The sequence below is a fragment of the Rhinolophus ferrumequinum genome, chromosome 8, assembly GCF_004115265.2.
Source record: "Rhinolophus ferrumequinum isolate MPI-CBG mRhiFer1 chromosome 8, mRhiFer1_v1.p, whole genome shotgun sequence".
NCBI lineage: Eukaryota > Metazoa > Chordata > Mammalia > Chiroptera > Rhinolophidae > Rhinolophus > Rhinolophus ferrumequinum.
The window spans coordinates 39,979,335-40,003,992 of NC_046291.1; the positions used below are offsets into that span (position 1 = coordinate 39,979,335).

The window sequence follows — 24,658 nt, forward strand, 5'->3', positions numbered from 1 at the left end:
ACCCTAAAACTTTCTGCTATGCTCCAAGCAATCGAAATTGAAAATATGCTTTATTAATAAAGATTAGACTATTTAATTAAGACATTGTCATTTTTTAGTTCACTGTTTAAGCAAGTCTTTTAGCCATAAAAAAAAAAAAATTCTGGTGTTTAACTCAGTTAACTAAAAAATGCAAAATATATGCCTAAATTATATATGAAAACTATCCATCTCATGAAAAAGTAGAAAAAAGAAATGTCCTTTTAATTTGAATGTCCTTTATTATATTTGCCTTGTTTCATGGATGACTAAGCAAAGAGGATTGATTTTTAACCCCTGATAATGTTATATAACATAAAGAGCAAGAATATTTTTAAATTAAAAAATACTTTATTTCAAAAAATTATTACATAGCAAACATGAAATATAACAAGAATGTATAATAAATAGCTTACAAATAAATAGATCTGGCAAAAACACTGAATGCAATGATTCCTTCTAGTAATAATAATGTATGATTCTTTTGATACGTGAACCCTCCTTTACAATGAGTTAACAAGACAGAAGTTTTAACTTTGTCTTATTTTAAATTTCATTTCACATAATTTAAAAAAAAGAAACAAAAAACCTGTCAGTGGCGTGAGGGTTTCATCTACTTATTGGGCTCTATTTAAATGTTATCAAGTGCAATATCCAGTGAATAAAATATATGCATTAACATTTGGAAACAAAATTGTGAAAAATAAAGTATCAAAATGATGACTAAACAGTTGACAGTGACTATATTGGCCTTACGATAAAGAAACCAAATCAATAACATCATAATATACATCCATAGTCCAATTTTATTTTCTAAACTTGAGGAGATGATTGTAGAAATTGTGTAAATCTCAAATCTTAATAATACAACATGATGATACTAAGAAAGTGAGTTACAGTTGTGTAGCATACTCGGATAGGCTGTCATCTAAATTTCAAACAAGCTCTTAGAAATTCACATAAGTACTATATATAATACAAGAAATGAATAGAATAAACGCCCCAGTAAGAGAAGAAGGATTCTGGAGAGGTCACAGTCATGCAAGTAATGTAACATGATAGAATAGTGTGAAAACGGGAATCTAGGGTCTTGGACCGTAGTTCCAATTCTATTGCTACCTAGCTTTGTGACTCTGGGAAAGACACTAAATCTCTCTGGCCTGAATTTATTTTAAATATGATGAAAGGGTTGGTCTAAATAGGCCATAATTTCTTTTCCAGGTTATTTTTTTTTAAGTAATCTCTTAACTATGAGATAATTTTGGATTTATATAGAGTTGTAAGAAATGATACAGAGATATCCTGTTTACCCTTTATTCACTTTCCCCCAATGATAACATATTACAAAACTATAGTATAAATCACAAGCAATTAATATTGATATTAATATAGTCAAGATACAGAATTGGAAATCAGCCCAAGAATCTTCATCTTGCTGTTTTATAGCGACAGCCTCTTTTTGTCTACCTTACCCTTTCCTTAAGCCCTAGAAACAACTAATCTTTTCTCCATTTCTATAATTTTCTCATTTTAAGATGTTATACAAATGGAATCATACAGTATATAAGCTTCTGGGATTCATTTATTTCAGTCCATATCTGGAGAGTCATCAAGGTTGTTGTATGTATTAATAGTTCATTCCTTTTTACTGCTGAGTAGTAAGTATTCCACGGTTTTAATGCACTGTTGTTTGTTTAACTAATCACCTATTATCTAGAGTTTTGTAGTTTAGGGCTATTATGAATAAGCTTCTATATACATTTGTGTATAGGTTTTTGTGTGAACATGAGTTTTGATTTCTCTGGGATAAATGCCCAAATAGGTCATATGATAGTTGCATGTTTAGTTTTTTAAAAAACTGCTAAATGTTTTTGAGTGGTTGTACCATTTTATATCCCCACCAGCTATGTACAAGTGATCCATTTTTCCACATTTTCACCAGCATTTGGTATCATCACTATTTTTTATTGTAGACTTTCTGATAGATATCTCATTTTCATTTTAATTTGCATTTCCCTAATGGATACCAATGTTAACATCTTTTTATGTGCTTATTTGTCATCTGACTATCCTGTTTAATGAAATGCTCCTTCATATCTTTTGCCCATTTTCCAATTTAATAAATTGTTTTTATGTTGTTGAGTTCTGAGAGTTCTTTACATACTGTAGATACTAGTGATATAAGTTTGTCTGATATAAGTTTGCAAACATTTTCTTCCACTCTTAGTCTTCTTATTCCCTTCATAAGGGCTTTCATAGAAAAAAAATCACTTATTTTTGATGAAGTTAAATTTGTCACTTTTTCCATTTACAGATCCTGCTTTAGGTGTCAAGTCTAAGAACTCTCCCTAGCTCTACATCCTGCAGATTCTCCATGGTTTGTTTTTTTCCTAAATATTTTATAGTTGTGCATTTTACATTTAAGTATATGATGCATTTTCAGTTAATTTTTATAAAAGGGGTGAGGTTTAAGTCAAAGTGTATTTTACTTATCCATGGAAGTCCAAGTTCACCAGCACCATATGTTGAAAAGTCCATATTTTACATGTTGCATCTATTGTATTGCTTTTGCACCTTTGTCAAAAATCAGTGAGGTAATTTTGTGTGGGTTGATTTTTGTATTCTCCATTCTGTTCCATTAATAAATTTATCCTTTTACAAAAACTACAATTTTGGTTACTGTAAGTGTACAATAATTCTTGAATAGGGGAAAGTGATTTATTTCACTTTACTGATCTTCTTCAAAACTGTTTTTATTAATCCTAGTTCACTTGCCCTTCCATGTAGATTTTTGAATAATCTTATCTGTAACTACCAAAAAAAAAAAATCTTCCTATGATTTTGACAGGAACTGTGTTAAACCTGTACATTAATTTGGAGAGAACTGACATATGTACTAGATTGAGTATTGCAATCCATGAATATGGTATGTTTCTCAATTTATTTCATCTCTTTTTATTTCTTCCATCAGTGATTTGTAGTTTTCAACATACTAGTCCTGTACAAGTTTCACATCTTAGGTTAGAGTTACACCTATGTATTTTTTTAAAAAGTAATTGTACACTTCTGTATCCATATATTCATTATTAGTATATAGCAATACAATTGATTTTTGTATGCTTATTATGTATTCTGCTATCTTGCTAAACTTACTTATTAGATCCAGGTTTTTGTTTGTTTGTTTGTTGTTTGTAAACTAATTTGGATTTTCTACATAGATAATCATGTATTTGCAAAAATGTCAGTTTTATCTCTTCCTTAGCAGTCTGAATGCTTCTTATTTTCTTTTCTTGTCTTATTGCAATGGTTAGACATTCTAGGACTGTGTTCAATAAGAGTGGGTGGAGTAGAAATCCTGGCCTTCTTCTGAATATTAGGAAGAAAGCATTCAGCTTTTTACCATTAAGTAAAATGTTATCTATAATTTTAATTTTAAATGCTCTTTGTCAAATTAAAGACTTTTTTATATTCTTATTTTTTTCTGACAGTGTTTAAGCAAGAATGGATGTCGATTTTTAAAAAAATAAAGCATTCATTATATGATATGATTTTTCTTGTTTAGCTTGTTAATATGGTTGATTACATTGTTGGATATTTGAAAGTTGAACAAGACTTGCATGTCATGAGCAAACTCCACTTCATCTTGGTATATAATTCTTTTTCTATTTTGCTGAATATATTTGCTAATAATTTGTTAGGAATCATTGTATATATTTTCCAAAGGGATACAGCTTGGTGTGTAGTTTTCATTTTTCTTTTTTTGCACTATGTCCAGTTTAGCTATTAGGGAATACCAGTTTCATAAAATTAATTGGGGAGTGCTCTCATCTCTTCTATCTTTTGAAACAGGTTGAAATAGGTTGTTAGTTCTTCTTTAAGCATTTTATAGTTTCCTCTGGTGAAACCATCTAAACCTGGAGATTTCTCTTTCTATAAGTTTTAAATTATATATTCAATGTCCTTTATAATTATGGGGCTATTCAAATTATATATTTAATACTGGGTGATTTAATATAGCTTTTGTTTTTTGAAAAGTTGATTCAATTCATTTGTGTTGTCAAATTTATGTGTATGTAGTTTTTGGCATCATGTTATTCTTTTGCTGTCTGGAACGTCTGCAATAAAATCTCCTATTTCATTCCTGACATTGGTAACTTCTGTCCTTTTTTTTTCTTTGCCAATCTTATTAAAATTTTGTTACTTTTATGATCTTTCAAAGAACCAGCTCTTTGTTTCATTGATTTCCTCTATTGTTTTTGTTTTTAATTTAATTTTTTAAAAGCTTTCTTATTTTCTTCCTTCTTCTTACTTTGAGTTTATTTTGATATTTTGTTTTCTAGGTACCTGAGGTGGGAGCTTAGATTATTCATGAGACTTTCCTTCTTTCTAATTTATTAACTTTGTTGTTATAAATATCTGTATCACAAAAATGTTATGTTCTATATCATTTATATGTAGTTCACCGCATCTTAAAAATTTTCCTTTGCAAATTCCTCTTTGACATATGGAATGTTTACATTTACAAAATCAAGTATGACATTTCATTTCCAAGTTTTTGAAGACACTTCTGTTATTAACGTGTTATTGATTTTTAGATGGATTTCTTTATTGTTTTTTCTTTGTCATTTCAGTTTTCTGAATTTATTTTATAATCCAGGATGTGGTCTATTTTAGTACATGGGTTTTCTTTATAACTTCCATTTCTTAGCTTTATTTTTTATTACTTTGATAAGATTTTCTGGAAAATAAAATGTTTCAAGTGTGCATATAACTTTTTTATTATATTTAAAATGGATCTTCTAAAATCTTTTTCTGGTAATTCTAATACCTCATTTCAAGGTTGGGATCTGTTGGTCATCTTTTTTATTTAGTTTAAGATCACCCTGTTTTTTGATAGAATGATTGATTTTTAATTGAATCTTGGATATTTTAGATATTATATGAGACTCTAAAACTTATTTAAACTTTGTGTTTTGGGTGGCTCACTCTGACACAATTCCAGTAGGAGAATGGGAATGGGAGAGCACTGCCTCATTATTGCCTGCTGGAGATAGAGATTCAGTTTCCTCACTTGGCCTGTCTTCATTACTGCTTGGCAGAGCTGAGTACTCTAGCTGCCCATATCCTCTTCATGGTCACCAGGGAAGGAGAGAGACTCATTAACACAACATAATACTGTTAATAAAGTAGTGAATTCCAGCCTGTGGCATACTAGGATAAGTTTCATCTATGTTTCAAACTCTGAATAATTTCGCAGAAGTACTGAAAAGATAAAATGAGTAGATAAGACAAAGGCCTCAATAAGAGCAGATGGACTCTGGGACAGGTTGCAGTTAGTAATACAACATGAGAATAATAGAACATGATGGGACAAATGCTAAAATGGCAATCTAATGTCTTAAATTTTAATCCCGATTCTATTACTACCTAGCTTTGTAACTTTGGGGAAGTCACTCAACTTCTCTGGTCTTGTTTCCTTAAAATTAGAGGAAAGAGTTGTGCCAATTGAGCCATAATTTATTTTTCTATTGTATAATAATACTCTAAGATTAGTTATTTAAAATGAAAGGTAGCGAAGGCATATCAAAAATGTTATTATACATCAAATCAATTTTACAAATACAGTCATTATTATAATTAGAAGAAATAAAACCTTGAGGTGAAGGTAATATTATGAAACTCTGAGGAAACATATCCTGTTTGAACCATAAAAGTGATGCCCACTTGTAGTTGAGAGATATCTTGGACCCTACCTTTTCAAAGCCCAGACTTCCATCTACCTGCAGTAGAATCATTTGGTAAAGAAGCTAAATGTAGATTTCCTGAGCTCCAGCCCCAATCAATACAAACTTATTTTTTGAAGTAGGAATCAAAGAGCTTTATTTTAAAAGCCCCCCCCTTAGGAATATTATTCGCACTAATGGTTGTAGACTTCACACTGTTGCAGACTTCAAGAAATTATTTTCAACCTTCAAGGAAAAAAAAAAAACAACACACAAAAAAAGGCTAACATGCTATATCCAAAGAGAATAATGGGTCAAGGAATTGAAATTCAGGAAATTAATTTCAAACAATTATGATCAGGGAAAAAACAACATAACTACACAGGGATTCTAGCAAGCTTATGTTTTAAATAACAATGTGACAAATTTGTATGGGGCTCAAATAAAGAAAGATAAAATATTTGACACAAAACTATAAGAATACTAATATTTATAATAATCTCTGATTATGAATATTCAAAGGACCCCAAGGAATTTGATTTCCATGTAAAGCAAGAAAGGAGAACAACTAAGTTTACTGCTTCGTGTAAGTGGTGAAGGATTATTATATGTTACACATAAAATATATCTACTTTGATCTTCTCAAGCACATGAAGAAAAACTTCTGCAAATAATCATGGTTATGAAGCACTTGGAACATTAAATATAATGCATTCATTCAATAGGATAAATTTCAAAAACAACTTGAACTTCATATAAAATGCCTAATTGTGCACAAAGTATTTCTTATATAAGTAAGCATATTTTTCTGATGGTTGTTCCATAATGCTCATCAAATTTTCAAAAAAATATTTTGATGCCCTGTAGCTTAGCACATTAGTTTGCCTTTTTAGAGCATGATACTTTAAAAGATACAGATGATAACTCATTCTACATTTTGTCAATTTTTCCAAATGATGTTTTTTTAAGGAAAAATTTATTGAGCATTTATTGTCCACCTGATGTAGGGGTTATATGGACAAATAAAAAGGTGTTTGTTTTTAAAAATTTAACATACAGAATCCAGAGAAATAAATTACATAATGGTGATAATAATATTCTTCCTCTGATATTTTTGACAGCATGAGAAATGAGCAAATAAACTAATTAAGTTCTTTTTCCTCTCTAGGCCAAGAATGTTGTTGAGGTTAGATGTTCTTCCTGCAATAAAACCACCAATGGCTGCGATGTGTGCTTGGAATTCGCATCTTGCTTTATAAAAGGACCTCAAACTAGGTTATGATTAGCCCTAACTTACGCTTATAATCAAGACACAGGGTTTTCCTTAAGATACCAGGAGGTTAAAAGAACTGTTGCAAAACTTACCTTTGGAATTTCTTGATTGCTCTTATTGCTAAGAACTTTAGATTGCATTCACAAGCTAGCACATATGCAGGCACATACATACACAAACAATTCTATAATCTTTCATTATAGTAAGTTTTCTGAATGAATAATGAAAATTAAAAAAAAACATATTTTAAGCATTGGAGATTTTTTAAGGAGTCATAAGGAGATTTTATTTCCTGGAGTTTAAAATATTTATTTTCATCAGATCCATTACACTCCAGAAAAAAAAAAAATACTCTGCTCACCATTACTCTTTGCATTATGTGCATATTACTAAATATATTTAAGATTAAAATTGCAGATAAATTAAATGATTATAAGAGAAATAAATGCACAACATAAGCAGGCATGACGTTCTAAGAAAAGAAATTTGCATGCAAGCTTGTGCCCCTGAACATGAGAATTTAGTTAAAGATGAAATCCTGAAGCATAGTCTCATGACAGGATGAATCTATTAGTGTAGTTAAGTATTTGCAGACCTTATTCATTTCCAAATACTTTACTAATGCAGGAAACAAGACAATTCCTGGCTTGTAAAACAGAACAAACCACCCTAAAACATCTGGCATACTTACACACTTTTCGCTGTCAAATACATAGCACAAATGTTTATTTGACTCAGAATCTTTGCATATGAAAGTGAATATCCTCTTGTCAGTTTTATCATCTGCACAAAATGATATTCTATGAAGCTGGCAATTGTGTTGGACTTCCTGTGAACACATGTGGAAATAAACATAGTTGAAGAGATTTTTTTTCCCATTTTCTGAAATACCAGCTTGTGTTAATAACATATAACTTAAGATTTTAAAAGTGAAACAATCATCTTTCAAACTTTAGTTTTATAATTACATACACCCCAAACTTAAACAAATACGTAATGGAGATGGACCTCCTGACTCAGGATTAAACTAAAATAGTCATTTCAATGGTACTTAGAAAAACACAAGCAAAATTCAAAAGGATCAGTGGTTCATGGGCTTTCTGAGCTTGCTGAGATTTGATCTATCACTCCAAATCACATTACTGTTCATCAGTCTGAAAATGAGTATATAAAGTGGAATATACAAATATATAAATGTTAAGAGAATTTGTCTATGGCCCTGCATTCTTTCCCTGCATACAAATCAAATTGTAAGTCATCAAAGGGTTGCTTGGATGCAAGCATGAAAATTAAAATGAGGCAGTATTTTGTATGCTTGCAATGTTTTTTGTCATTCCTAGATAGTCTGATTCATCCATTTCAACAGGAGGGAGGAACCATGCTAAAAAGAAGGGTCAACTAACTAAGGCTTTTGATGAGGGCATCTTCCCTTTCTTTTGGTTGGCCCTGAGTTGGACAATGACCGCATCTATCTGATACTATCCTTCTCTTATACTTTGTCTGATCCACCAGTTTCTTCTCATTGACATATTTTTTGTTTTCATGTTAATACAGTCAATCAAACAATAGCTTTCAGCTGCACTGTAGCTCCCAAATACCGATAGCAGGTCTACACCAGTTTATTAATTGTACGATCATGTTAATGATATATAAAAAGTAAATATCGTTATTAGACAATATAAAAAATGATCCATTTTTTTCCACTTATAGAAAAAATTATATGTCAAATGAAAATACACCATTCACATACAGTCCCTCATTCAATCACCTATCAGTATGATCACAGAAAACCTTTGGTTATGAAAGCTGGAAATCATCTTCATTTTTGTTTAGATTAGCAGAGGTGTCTTCCCACAAAAGAAGACTAGGGAGCTGAAACTTGTAATTTTATTATTTGTGTGAGATTTTGTTGTAGTGATAGATCTTTACGAATTTTAAATGTAGTACACATTTTTGGTGAGACAGTCTAAAGAGACTCAGGAACACAGTAGAGCACCGTAAGAAAACAATTATGCTTTAACATTGGTGACATTGTACTGGAAGTGTAACAAAAAATAAGTAAATCCCAGGTTCACCTATAACATCTCTTTCTAACACCGCATGATCTTCATTTGGGGGACAAGTGAGAAAAGCAGAAAGGAAAAGGACACAGAACGAAAGATATTGGAGCCTACTGATGTTGCTTTTACTTCCATTTTCATCCATCCAAATGAGATAGAAAAATAGTTTATTTTTTATCAAGTCCATGTTAGGTTAACAATGAATTTTTAAATCCTGCCTCATACAAATTTTACTGTAAAAATTTATTTTAGGAACGTCATTTTTAATTTTTTTCCCACTAAATTACAACTTATACCCAAAATAAAATGAACGACAGACATTTTTCTGTTTCACTCATTTCTCCTCAGCGGTTCCTAAATGCATATATATGAACATACTGTATCAGAATTACTTTGGGAGTTTGTTTGTTTGTTTTTTTAATAACAGATGCTAAGTCTTGTTCTGCAGATTCTGAATCTGAAAGGCTTGGATGGAGTCCAACAATTGGCATCTATAGTCTCCTAGAAGCACTAGTGCGCAGAAGAACTGAAAAATACACCTTTTAGGTAACTATATTTTTAGGGATTCAAAAGATGTTACATTCTATATATGTGCACAGAGTAAGATACTCTGTGTTTACCCATATAATATATGGGTAAAGGGTCAGTTGCTCTATGTTTACATGGAATATAATTGAATTTACAAGGTATGATCAAAAATACAGTGAATATTCACATTAAAAAATTTATTACAGTAAAAGACACATTGTCATTAATGTCCCCTCAAAATACTCCCCTCACTTCAGACACACTTATCCCATTATTCTTGCCACCTTCTGAAGCAGTTCTAGAAGTCCTCTGTCATGAATACCTTTAGTTGAGCTGTTATGACTGCTTCAATGTCCTGAATCAATTCAAAATGTTTACCTTTCATAGTCATTTTGACTTTGGGGAAAACCCAGAAGTCGCACTGTGCCAGATCCGGTGAATAAGGTGGATGAGGACACACTGTGTTTTTATTTGAAAGAAACTGCCATACCAGAAAAGATGTGTGACATGGAGCCTTACCATTGTGATCACAAAATACGGTAAATGCTGCTGAGTGCCATCCAACGGAAAGGCAGGGATCTTGAATACGGGAAGCATTACGTGGAACCTTAGTAACAGTGTGTGACAAGTTTCAACTTGTTCGGTGCAGTCAGTCGGGTGTGAGCTACGGTTGAGAGAAGGTGTGTTTCCAAGTGTGCCCTAGATCATCCCCCCATCTTGACAACGCTCCGTGTTGTACATCACTTCTGGAATACAGCAACTTCTGTCAAACAAAAACACTATGGTGTGTCCTCATTCACCTTATTCACTGGATCTTGCACTGTGTGACTTTTGGTTCTTCCCCCAAATCAAAATGATTCAGGACATCAAGGCAGCCACGAAAGAGAACTTCCAGAACTGCTTCAGAAAGTGGCAAGAACAATGAGATAAGTATGTTCAAAGCGAGGAGGAGTATTTTGAGGGGGATTGATGGCAATGTGTCTTTTACTGTAATATATATTTTTGATTTAAACATTTACTGTATTGATCACGCCTCATGTAAGACATTTCAAAGATATTAAAATTCAAGATCATTCTTCAAGTTTGGTATGAATAAAAATAGCTTTCCCATTAAAAGCTTGGAAAACTTACACTTACTTTTGCGGGGATTCACTTGGGCCTTTTGAAAATTAGCTATTAAGTATCGGAAATTAAAACGTTGTGACAGGAAAGAAGCGCATTGGTGTTATTGATTTGGGTAAGGCAAAGGCAAAAAATGATGATTGCAAGTCAATTGGCTGATCGTATTGAGTTGAATTCCACCTTGTTGATGTTTTATAAATGGGGTTTAGGTTGGAGGAGGCATGGAAATTTGACAGTAAGAGTTTAGGAAACAGAATGATGTAGCTGACAGTTGTCAATGGAAACTGATTATTATGTAAGACTTACTATTGGGGACTCTAGAGTAATGAACTGGCAAAATTGTGCTACATTTGCATTCACATGATCTATCTCTGTCTCTATTTACCATCACTCTTTGCATTATGTACATATTACTAAATCATATTTGAGATTAAAATTACCAGTAAATGAAGTGCTTATAAAAGAAATAAATGCACGCACATGACATTAATGTTAGTGATCTTGTAATATCTTTAAGTCTTTATATTTTGTGCTCTTGTAAGGAAGGATATGCCATTATTAAACACTCAATTCTAAACACTAAAGAAGTTCGCTATATATATCGCATCTCATCATATTTGCATTTTCTAAATACTTAAACACTGTTTTAATTAATGAAAAATTTGAAGCATTATAAATGTTCCATCATAGGAGAATGGTTTAGTAGATTATAATGCATAGATTATGGTGTCAGTGAAATTTTTATAGTGTGGATGTATTATGGGTATGATCAAAAAGAACAACACATTGTAACTAATACATAAAGTGTATTATTAGTCCCACATATTTCAAGGTGTGCTTTGACATATCCTAAACATTCATGTAAGGAATTGACTTAATAATTAATTATATACACACACAGTCCAAAACAGTTACAGGATCTATCTGGTTTAGAAGAAAATTTAAACGTGGCTTACAAATGACCTGTTCTGGCTGGACATTGGCCACTATCCATTTAATTTTAAAAAGGAAATGCAGGACTAGGATTATTTTTCTTTTTAATTGCATATAAGACTACACTTTGGTTGCTATACTTTTGGTTGCACTGTCACTCTAACTTACTGTTTCCTCAACCTATTGTTCTTTTGTTACTACCCTTTGTCTAATGAATTCATCTCAGCCAGCCCACCTGGTCAGTAGATAATGCCTCACTGCTTACTTTTAACTGCCTTGTTTCCCAGTAAAATACACACACACACACACACACACACGACACGCGCGCACACACACACACACACACTCACACACGGTGTCAAAAAAATGTAGACACATTTTAAGAAAGGAAAAAACTGTATCAAAATTACGCTGATGGTAACCATTTTGAATACCTTCTGTAATTCAGAAGTCAAATGTGACTTCTTTTCACATTTGTTCATCTTTTGATATTGTATGTATTGAGTATTCATCTGTTGTTATCGGTATATATTGAGTATTATGATTTTAATCTAGGTTTTTCTTTTCTTAAAATGTGTATAATTTTTTTGGCACCCTTTGTGTGTGTGTGTGTGTGTATACTTCAACAGACCTTCCACTACTCTTTCACTATGTCTTTGTCTTCTTTCAGCCACCTCAGGAGTAGTTATTTGGGGATAGCTATAACCAAAATAAAGTTTCCAACTCTTTGTTATTTAACATTGAGTGTGGACAACAGAAATAAATTAGACAGCATAGTTGTGGGAGGTCTTAAATTTACGGTTTGAAAGTCTGAAAGAATACCAGTGTTCTTTAATTTGAGAATTGAATAACAACTGTTGGGGCATACATGCCATAGTCCAGTGATCCTCAAACAATAAAAATGCAAAATTTCCACGGAGATTCTGATTCTGTATGCTAAGATAGGCCCTTAGGACTTATTTTTGCAAATGGCTCATGGTATTTTTAATGGAAGAACTCCATGGACTATAATTTGAAAATGTGGGCAACTGCATGCAGCCATCAGACTATGCTCTACATCAGAACCCCTCGATCTTCAGTGTGCACAAGAATCACTGTGTTTCTTCTTAAATTACAGGCTCCAATTCAGTAGGTCTGGAATGGGGCCTGAGATTCTACATTTCTAACAAGTTCCCAGATGCTGGTCCACAGAGCATACTTTGAATAGCAAGACATTATTAGGGGGCGGTATGCACATAGATGAAGGTATCAATGGCAAATACTGGAAAAATTGCAGGCCTGTGAAAAATATTTTTATAATCTGTGTACAGGTCCGGGTTTTCTTGGCCTTTCAAATTGAATTAATTTGTCAGTAAGCATGGTACAGTGTTAGAGGAAAGTATTGGCAATATATATTTGTAAAATAATTGGATAAATGTGAATCAATTTTTCCAAAGTGATGTTCATGGTCTTATTAAAATTACTAAACAAGAATTCTGAAACACTGTGAATAAAGTACTGTATTAGTTTGTTAGGGTTGCCATAACAAAATACAACAGACTTGGTGGCCTAAATAACAGAAATCAATTTTCTCATAGTTCTGGAGGCTGGAAGTCCAAGATCCAGATGTCAGTAGGTTTGTTTTCTACTGAAGCCTCTCTTAGCTTGCAGATGGTCACCTTCTCTCTGTGTCCACACATGGCCTTTCCACTGGGCTCATGCGTCTGTAGACTCTCTACCTCTTCTTATATGGATTGAGACCCCCCAGTACGACCTCATTTAACTTTAACCTTAAAGGTCCTATCTCTAAATACAGTCAAACTGGGGGTTAGGGCTTCCACATAGGAATTTTGGGTGGAAACAGTTCAGTCCATAACAAGTATATATTGATGATTGAGAAGCAAAAATAGGTCATATTTAAAAATTTTTTCCATTGGATTTGTAAGGGAAAAGGCCCTTACACACAAGAACCTTAAGTTTGTACTGTGTTATGGGCTAAACTGTGTTCCCTCCATATTTATATGTTAAAGCCTTATGCCCCCGTAACTCAGAATGTGACTATCTTTGGAGATAAGACTTGAAAGATGGGATTAAGTTAAAATAAGGTCATTAGGGTGGTTCCTTATCTAATCTGACTGGTGTCCTCATAAGAAAAGAAAACTGGACACACAAAGAGACACCAAAGGTGTGCGTGCCCAAATGACTGTGGGAAGAGGCAACAAGGAGGCAGCCTGCTGCAAACCAAGGAACGAAGCCTCAGAGAAAACCAACTTCAACCTCCAGGACAGCAAGAAAATAAATTTCCGTTGAGACATCAGATCTGTGGTATTTTATTATGGCAGCCCCCAGTAAAATAATGCACACTGATTAATCTACGGGCAATAAGAGTCAATCCGGGACATTTTAAGAAACAATACACAGCTTTTGTCTCCTTTCATACTTAGTGAACCACACTTCATGTATCTCTTCCACATGAAGAAAATTTCCTAAATATAAGACTAAATTCTGTTGAATGTACTTAATGAAAATTATTACATCACAAACACAGGCTGAAGAACAGACCACTCTGAAAGCAATCCCAAAAGTTGTTTTTTCCCCCTAAATATCCTATAATTTTAAATGGTTATTAACTGAGAACTAAACAGCACCAGCTAGTAACAAATTTTATGTATTTGTTAAAAGTATAATTACAATTAATTAAGATTAAAGTACTTCTGACATTCAAAAATAAGTCTTACCTTTGTTTTAGGTTCTAGAATTTTTACTCCATAAATTGATATTTGCAACTCAACTTTAGGAATTTTCTGGCCTTCAGATTTCTTGATATGTCTTGCAAACTACGAATGAAAAATTATTCACAAAGCTATAATTGTGTTTCTACAGAGAATGAATACATATATATATGTGTATATATATATGTAGTTTGTATTGAACTTTCATTAAATTATTGCCCATGAGAAAGTATTTTATGAACCCCACATAGCCTCAAAATACTTAGAAATCATAATAATCTACCACTACTATCCTTAAAATCATACTGGTTGTCAATAACTTTCAAAAAACAATTTTAATGTACTTCTTTCATGGCATTTAAATAATTGTATTCATACCAATTTAGAAAATGAAAACTCTTTGTGGGAAGATAAGCCAAGTTCAATTTATTTCCCCTTTAGGTTCTTTTGTTTTTAATGCTGTTAGAGAACTTGCAGTCTACCAGTGCTGTATATGCCATCATTATCATTTCTCGATACTTACCTTGCTTGATATACCAACCTACCCACTCAAATCAGTGAATGAAGAGACTCATTACCATATTCAAACTGAAGCTAAGAGGTGATGTAATTATCCCAGTTAAAATACATTACTTAGAACTAGACTCAGTCTAGAATTACAAATATAGTGAATTTCAAATAACATTAACTTTTTAAAATGCTTTCAAGTTGTATTTACTGTATCTTCTTATTAATTAGTGTATGTAAATGCTTGTTAGGTTCTGTTATAGAATTGAAAAGAAAATCAGAATAGTCATGTACTTAGCAGATGGAATTTCTACCTCTCTGCTAGCACTGTGAGAACTGGTGCTGGAAAAAAATTACAGGAGCCCAGGTAATTTGATTAAACAATGAATATATTTTTAAAACTTTTATTTTAGAGTACACATATACACTCTATATGTATACACACAAATTATACACACACACATATGCTATTTACTATGTCTCATGTAATATTTCGGACATATTTATACTAAAAAAATTAGTCGTCGTTTATCTGAAATTCAGAGTTGACTGAGCGTCCTGATTTGTCTAGCAATGCTACACTCTCCCTACTTTCCTTCTTTCCTTCCACCCTCACCTTTCTTTTTAAGAAATGAAAAAAAGGGAGAGAAAAAAAAAAAAACTATTGAAAAGAACAGGATTTCTTATTCCTCTTTTTGGGCTTCAAAACATTATTTCTTAATGTAACATCTTTTCAGCATATGGATCATCCTAATGTGATTCAAAATAGGTTAAACATAAGGCAGGGTAGGGTTTCAGTTCTCTTTTGTGTGTCATATTTATTTGCATTGTTCATTTCTCACTAATTTAGGGCAGATGTGAATACACATGGTATAGTTCAATCTTGGAGCAGAGCGTAGTTAAAGGCCTATTTCTCTCTTCATGGCCTTGCACTGCCATGGAGAATAATTTAATGAATGCATATACAAATGCCTTGAAGTGTCTGCCTTGATATCCTGGGGGTGGGGAGATACCATTCATTTTATTTAATTTTGGGTGGTATAATTTTTCAGTTTGCTGTCAGTCTGTTCTATGAATGTAGGCAGCTTTCTTTTTTTTCTTTTTCGTATCCAGCATTTCGCACATGGATTGAACTAATTTGTGCCAGATATTTTTTTTTTTTTTGTCTTTAAGAAACTTGTGAAAATACTTAAAAATTATCCCAGCTCTCTCTCAAAGAAAGTGTATTAATTTTGTTTCTTTTCCCTTCGTAATCTCCTTCCTGCATTGGCATAATTAAAATAATTTGGGATGTTCACACATAAAGGCTTCCAAAATCCATCTATGTGAATGAATCTAAACAAAGACATTCCCATACTGGGCTGCAGAAGCATTCCAAGCTGGCTTCCTAGGGGCTGTCATTTCCAGAAACAGACAATGAGCAGTGGCTCTTGATGTCTTTTCCACATCTGGACACGACCACTCCTGTGACCTCTTTTAGTTTCTAAAAAGTCTACCACAAATCACTAATATACTTATCTATTGAGATATTTCTTTTCTGCCAGGAAAAAGGGAAAAAAGAATGGAAGACGGAAGGGAAGAGGGGCTCGAGGTAGGAAAAACAAAGAGGGGAGGAAAAGCAGGGGAAACAAGAGGAGATAAAAAAAAAAATACAGATAAAATATCTGATCTAAGTCTTTGAAGCCTTTTTCTCTGCTTCATGTCAAGATGAAGTAATTGTGTTCAAAGAAGATTCACAGGTTATCCAAGCTGATACATCGGTCATAAAATGGGTCTGCAGCAGACTTAGAATCTAGTTTTGCAGCTACCCAGCACTAATAATAATTCTTCTTTTGTACAACATATTTTCTGAATTAAAAAAAAATAAATCTCCCAGTCCTATTTTCATATATATCAAGGTTTATACTGGTTATTGGCCTTGACTGTTACACAGATGTTGCAAGATACTTATGCCTAAAATGCCTAAGGTTATATTTACTCAATCTGTATTTTAAATAGAGTATAATATTCTCATTCAATCCATTTTTTGTGAAATTTATGATGTACTGTATTCTATAATTTGCATGTTTCCCCTAACTCTAAGTCTCTTTTTCCTACTTATAGACCTCTTAACTGTGTTCCAAAACACATGTTAGAACTTACATGTTGAAGACATGCTCATTGTTCTTACTTACATGTCTTTGTAGGGCGAGTAGTCTTTTCTCTCCCTAGTTACTTGAATGTTAATACTTAAAGAGCTTTTTTGCAAATTTCTTTCCATTAACTGGATTCATTGCTTGGTCACCTAGATAGTGATCTACCATTAAAACTTGCATATAATGATTAATAAAAAATATTCAAAGGGGAGTAAAGCGTAAGCATCTGGAGCATAATCTGGGTACAAAAAACGAACAAAAACAAGACTGTATCACCATAAAATGATGGGAAGGATGAAGTATTACTTGAAATACATAAAGTACTTGGTTAAATATATGTCACTGATATCTAGAACAGCTAAAGAAAACTTAAAGGAGCACTACTGAGTTTCAACGTCATCATCGCATAATTTGTACTTATTTTTCAGAGGACTTTTAAAAAATGAAATGTAACTATATTATTAATGAAATATACATTAGGCAAGAAAATTAATAAATTTATTATTTAGCCAAATATTCTGAGCTATTACTCCTCTTGGTGGTTCTTATATTTGTTAATTTATTTTAAAGTATTTCAAATAATCCTATAGGAAAATCAGCTATGTATGTATGTTTGCAATTAAATTGAGCTCTAACCACTTTATCAGTTAAATTAAACACAGAAGCATGAAAACCTAATTATTGAAAATCTTTTAAGTTTTCCATCACATTGTATTAATCCTAAATTGCAAATTTTTCTTTAATGTCAGAAGCCAATATAGTAATATTGCAAACTTTTGGAAAATTTAGTAAATATAAATAAAATATTACCATATGCAGCAAAGGAAGTAAAATTCTAAACTATTGTGGGTAAAAAAGCTGTCGGAATATATACGTTTAAGAAAAACCAACATGGGGGATGTGTACACAAAGTAGTTAATGAGCAAATTTGTTTTCTTTTAGTGGAGCCATAGCACCATCTTCTGGTCATTTCTATAATACATGACAGCAGAATTAAAGAGGAACCAAGGTCTTAAATTATTTTTTAAAAATGTAAATACTATGTAAATACTCTTATATACTTGGAGTTGTAGCCTCTGACGCACACACACATACACACACACACACACACACAAAATAAATTAAAAATACATAAAAAAGTACTGTTTTATTTATTTTCATTAGTCCATGAATTACCCTCAGATATACTTTCCTGTTCTACAAAATTTTTGCAATCAGCAAAGATTGCTTATTAAATACATATTTATTCTGGAAGATACTAGAAAGATAAAGCTACTATCAATTGAATATACATTTTTAAACTATACCACGTAGTTCTTAGCTTATTGGAAATCACATTCCTTTCCAAATAGTACATTTCCAAACATCAAACTACATAGAAAGTGGATATAAAGGCCCACGAAAATCTATTAAAAAGTAGTCATTATTTCTAAAACATTTCATTTCACATATCTCTATATTTTATCTAGCCATTATGTAATTGAGTCCTTTTGGTTTGGAATTTGTGTTGACTGAATGAAGCACCTCCTAAGTATAAAGAAACATGAAGTGTAAATACCATTATTCTTTTATAAAACATTCTGATTGTAGTGAGGTTGGACTCATGCCCAGAGTGTGAAACATTTTGAACACTTAAACAGGATCTTATTCTAAATATTGTCCAAAAACTGTGAGACCTTTTAAATTCTTCATTAGTGCTTAAAAATACTGGTCAAAGAAGGGCAAGTCTGAATCATTACCTAATAAGTAGTGGAAAGAAATGGTTGGCTAGTCCACTTTGTTTCAAATGGAAGTGATATCATCTTGGGAACTTATAACACATTTATTTAAAACATTAAGCAAAATATTTACATATAAAATGAATGGATAAAAATATTACCCATATCATCAATAGGTTCTTGGAACTACAGTGAAACAATTTATAATGAAACCAATTTTACCGCAGGTTAATTGAAATAAATAAGAGTTAAGTTCCTACAGCAGTTCATCAACGTTATGACAAAACAACACTGAATGAAATAACTTTAGTCGAGGACCTGCTGTAGTTGTTGTATGTTAGATGATCTTAATAAGATAAAGAAGAGACTTCTGATGGAAGCAACCTAAGTTTCCACTGATGAATGAATAAAGATATATATAATGGAACATTAATTCAGCCATAAAAAAGGAAATCTTGCCATTTGAGACCTGGATGGACCTTAAGGGCATTGTAGTAAATGAAATAAGTCTGACAGAGAAAGAGAAATACTATTTGGTCTCACTGATACATAAAATCTTAAAAAATAAAATAAAAATTAACTCATAGATAAAGACAGCAGATTAGTGGTTGCCAGAGGCAGGGGGTGGAAGGTTAATAAAATTGGTAAAGGTGATAAAAAGGAACAAACTTGTAGGTATAAAATAAATAAGTCCTGGGGATGTAACATACAACATAATGACTGACTATAGTTAATAATACTGTATTGTATATTTGAAAGTTGCTAAGAGAGTAGATCTTAGAAGTTTTTATCACAAGAAAAAAAATTGTAACTGTATGGTGATGGATATTAACTACACTTATTGTAGTTCTCATTTCACAATATATACAAATACCTAATTATTGTGTATACCTGAAACTAATGTAATGTTATATGTTAATTATATTTCAATTTTAAAAAAAAGATGAGAATTCTGTTGAAGGAGTTTTTAAAATTTTAAAATCTCACTAAAAAGAATGCATGCTAAGATGTGTGATTATCTTACATAAAATTTTCTCAGGAGACTTGCTAATTATGAGTATGTTGAGTTGCTTATTAAATGTCCTTTTATGTTCTTCATCTCACCAGTTCCCCATGTCTGCTCATGGACATGGCCAGGGCTTAATTGATTTGTTCATTAGGATATCTTTAACATACAGTGTCACTGCACATTCTGTCTTGGAATAAACTCTAAACTCCATGCTTTCAACTGCTTAACTGGTACATATGACATTCTAAATATTAGAGATAGTCATTAGGCTATTTTCAGTTTTTGAGTTAGGGCATGAGCCCACATTGTCCAAACAAAGTAAAGGCAAGATACTGAAAGCCAAAACTTATGAAATATGGCTGTTACATTTTGTTGTTTTTGTTGGGTATGAGAAATTACACCTTAGAAAAATAAGAAGAGTGTGCCACACTCAGGAAAATAATTAATTATGTGTACACACTTAATATTAAATATTTATTTGATCTGCAGATATTTATTTAATAGTCCATTTTTAACAGAGTGAAGTCATTTTATCTACCATAAAGTTATTCATGCTTTGATCTCCGTCAGTCTTCCGATAACTTAAAGCAGGATCAATACACTAAACATTTATTTGTAGGGCTTTCCCTACCTTTAGTTTCCTTACAGCATCTCTGACAACTTCTGTTCCTTTGGGCTGCTCCACTTCCGTACTGCCAAGAAACTGAAAATGGTCATTTGTGAGACACAATGTAGGCTTTATTACATCATATGTAAGGAAATCATTTTGAAATATAACCTCACATAGTAAAATGATGCAATAGTAATGGAAATCTAAATCTTAATTAAATAGAAGAGTTATTAATTTACATTATTTTAAATTATATAAAACTGCCCATATTATTTAATCACATACAATTCTTCTTATTCAATGATTTTTAAAAAACACATCTTCCTAAATAATTTACTTGCAGATTTTTACTGGGAAGAAAACTTTAGTTGACTGGTAAGAAAAAAAGTCATTTCATTGGGTCCAAAGGAATAAAGTTGACCTCAAAATTTAATATTTAAAACATACTAAAAAAGTTTTTTAATGTTACCTGTAAATTCAAAGCATATAAATGTTTTTCATTCCTTAATTTAAATGTCAATAGTATATTTTAAGATATTAATATGGTTTAGTACAGTTTATTATTTCAAATGAACATTTATCTTTGTTTTCAAATTATGACATTCATACTGCATGTAAAATTTTAAAATACAAAATTTTAAAATACTTTTTTAATACCCAATATACACCATCCATCAAAGCTATAAGCTAAACCACATTAAAAAATAAAACATACATGAGCTACAATGTTACTAAGTATTCAAATATCCCTGAAGGGTTTTGGTTAAAACCTGACTTAGCCAAAAAAAAAAAAAAGGTAAAAGAACAAAATTTCGTAATAATTAATACATTGTAATAAAATCTCTATTATGAAGAGACATAATACCTCCTACACAGGAATCCAATATCGCAAAATGTTCAAGACCAATTAGAATTGAAATATAGGTATTTTATTCTATAAAATATTTCTGTATGAATAGCAAATAATTAAATGAAGTGTGTATAGTTTCTCAAAGACTTTTCTGTCACATACTACTAATTATATCACCAAAGTGAGTCATGAATTTATCACTTATTATATACATGATGGTGTGTGTGTGGGGGGGGTGTTTGTGTGTGTGTGTGTGTGTGTGTGTGTGTGTGTATACTTTACATAAAATGATTAAATACAATCTTTTTCAAAGAATGAAAGGGAACAAAATAGTAATGTCATGCATAGTATCCTTTTATTTCACCTTTTATTCCTTCCTTCATTTTTTGGGGAAAAAAAAAATAACTAATTAGAATCTTGATTTTCAAAATGGGCTCTCTGTATTACCTGCATGAGAATTTACCCAGGGAGCAGGTTAAAATATAATAAGGCAGACTCCTCGGTCAAATAAACCAGTATCTTTAAAGGTAAGGCTAGGAAATTCTATTTCTTAAAACATCCCACATGGTTCTTTGTACTAAAGTCTATGGAACAGAGTTAAAAAATAGTAACAGGTCAGGAAGATAGTGGAAGGCAGATACAAAAGGTGAACTGAAAATACAGGAGATAACTGCTGATCCACTTTCTGATGAGGCCATGGAGGAGGAAAAGTGAAGCTCAGAAGCATTAAGGCAAAAAAAGTTTCACTAATCAGATTCTATAAGGTACAACAGTTCCTTTCTCTCATATGCTCAAACGACTGCAACTAGGGCCTAGATACAATATCATCAGACACTTGGTTTGCCTCAGTGTGACCTCAAGTTGGTTGACGCAGGCCTGCAAAAAGACCAAAATCGATGGAGAAATTCTTAGCTTAAAAGGAATTGAAAACCTGCTACTAAGATGTGGGAGACAGCCAAATCTATTCCTGACACCAATAGACCTGTCACTTTTCCTGTTTCAGATCAGTGTATTCAGCCTTGACTGCTATATGATAGAATCACATGGGAGCTTTAAACTTAGACTTAGGAGTCTAAACTTAGTGCCTAGGAGTCTGATTTAATCAGTCTGGGCCTGGGCCAGGGCATCTGTGTATTTTAAAGCTCCCCAGGTGATTTTAATATGCCACCAGGTTTGGAAAGCACTGTTTTTGATCATCCAGAAAGGATAAAGGGTTCAAGTGACAAGAGGGGAGTTAACACAATAGGAGCTATTTAGTTCTGAGTAAATCCATGGGGGTAACTCCTGTTCTCAACATTTTTGAATTTAGCATTAAGAGATTCCCTATGAGTGGGTGGTCCATTGCTAACAAGAACAGGGAGGCAAAGGTAGGTTCTTTATTGGTAAGTGATTCTTGAACTAGAAGAAGGAAGTGTCTGATGTGTCGATAACAAACTCTAAGAGTTATTGGAACTATTTATGGAAAGAATATTCATACTTCGGCAGAAATGTCATGAGTCATAAGTATTCTATGTAAATAGACCCATATAAGAAAATTATGGAAGAACTCCAAGAACATTCTAAATCAATCAACCCCTTGCTGTGCTCCAGGAACGTTTTAATTTGTTTCTTTCACATTGGCTTTAATTAATCCATCTGAGTAATGAAACACAGGGAAAAGCCTTGAATAATGGTGGGAATTAAACTATAACGACAACTAGTAGGTTGGTGCAAAAGTTATTGTGGTTTAAAAGGTTAAAAATAATTGCAAAAACTGCAATTACTTTTGCACCAACCTAATAATCAGGAGCTTGACATTTAATCCATTTTTTTCTATGTAATGTTAGATGACCTAAATGGAAATTATTTTAAAACTGAAAAATTATTTATAATATTTCTTGTATTTTTAAATAATAAAAGGCATATAATACTTAGATTAAGTAATTCATATTTATATGCATTCTGTCTGTCTATACAAAGTATTTACAAAACACTTAATAAGATGCAGCATGCTGGAAAAACTCTAGGCGTAGAATCTGAAGATGTTAGAAAAGTCACTTAATATCTGCCTTATTTGGCTCTTGAAAAATTAATAATACTATTTCTCTTCTCTCCTTTTAAAATTGTTCTGAAGATCAATTACAATAAGAGATGAAAGAAAAAAACAACCCTCTGTAAACTGCAAAGTGTTTTATAATTATGAGGGATTGCCTGTCCTTTATGTAATGATTGAGGAAGACACTAGAATTTAGTAGGTACTGTTGGTGCCTGCTCAGCTCCCCTTGGATCCATCCACTTTATCAGCGTTGGGACCCATCCCCTAGCTTACGAGTGCTTTGCTGGAAATGGCTCATTTGCAAGACCTTCTGAGGATTCCCTTTGGTCAATGAAGTAAGTTACCCAAAGCTGGCAACACGTGGGAGTTTTTGCTTTTCCCGTATCATCACCACATTCTTTAGCCAATGACTGGTGTGGACATATGAAGACCCAACCTCTTTGCTTGGAGCTGGGGTAAACTCCAAGGTGTAATGTTAGGATGCAGAGCTTCCCTTGGAATAAGGCTCAGGCTGGGGCTCCCCCTGATGATGTACTCTTCCTAGATTTCTATCTTTTGTCTGTCCTACTTTCCAGTGTCCATACTGGTTGCTCCTGGGAAACGCAACCTTAATAAACTCCTCAAATCTTTGTTTTGGGGTCTAATTCTGGGAAAAATGACATTAGACACAGTTAAATACTTAAATGCTTACATTCAGGAACATACAGTCTAGGATGCAAACCCACAAAGAACTGAAACACTGCCATAAGTGCTATCAATAGGCTTGAATGTGGGTTAAAGGTAGGAATATGGTTTTATCTTTTTTCACTCCGCTTGGTGCCTGAAGGGTGAAAGAAAAGATGGAACTGAATCATGCCATGGCCAAGGGATTAATCCATCCCACCCCAACCGAGTCATTGACTATAATACCTGTGGAAAGAAGGCTGGAGAGCTCCGGACTGCTAGATGCTAGCTAGACCTGGCTGAAAGCAGAGGTGAGGCACCTCACTGAAATAAAGAAACTAGATCCACATGTGGAATTGAAAGTCCACTAGACCTTTTCACAGTGGCTCCCAGGAGACTGGCTGTTAGTCTTATAAGGCTCCAGATAGGATTCTTTTCTAGGCAAAGTGCCGCCCCTCTGCCAAAAAAAAAAAAAAAAAAAAAAAAGACAACCTGTGCTGACAGTGGGGTTTCTACGTGAAATAGATGGGCCACCTGATCAATCACTAGTTGACAAGTCCTGCCTATACGAGGTCGGACAATTAAGTTCACAAACTCCTCCTAGAAAAAGTGCTACATACCTCATTGCTGAATATCACTATGGTCACCTTTGAAGTACTCCCCTTGGGAAGCTATGCACTGACGCCAATGCCTACTCTACCCTTCAAAGAGATTTTGGAACTCTTTTTCTGGATTAGCCATCAGAGCTGTCGTCATATTCCCC

General features: G+C 32.8%; 1 protein-coding gene across 15 annotated transcripts in view; it reads right to left on the minus strand.

Moving 5' to 3' along the window:
- GULP1 (GULP PTB domain containing engulfment adaptor 1) overlaps window positions 1-24,658 on the minus strand; it is a 225,615-nt gene that overhangs the window by 28,026 nt on the left and 172,931 nt on the right. For 14 of the 15 annotated variants that reach the window (XM_033111317.1, XM_033111312.1, XM_033111306.1 and 11 more), the window contains 3 exons: window positions 20,369-20,440; window positions 14,375-14,473; window positions 7,706-7,843 (listed from right to left, as the gene is read on the minus strand). In XM_033111317.1, coding sequence (XP_032967208.1) covers window positions 7,706-7,843; window positions 14,375-14,473; window positions 20,369-20,440 — 309 coding nt within the window. Of the gene's footprint in view, window positions 1-7,705; window positions 7,844-14,374; window positions 14,474-17,884; window positions 17,983-20,368; window positions 20,441-24,658 lie in introns of all 15 variants that reach the window. The other variant, XM_033111310.1, reaches the window with a different exon arrangement.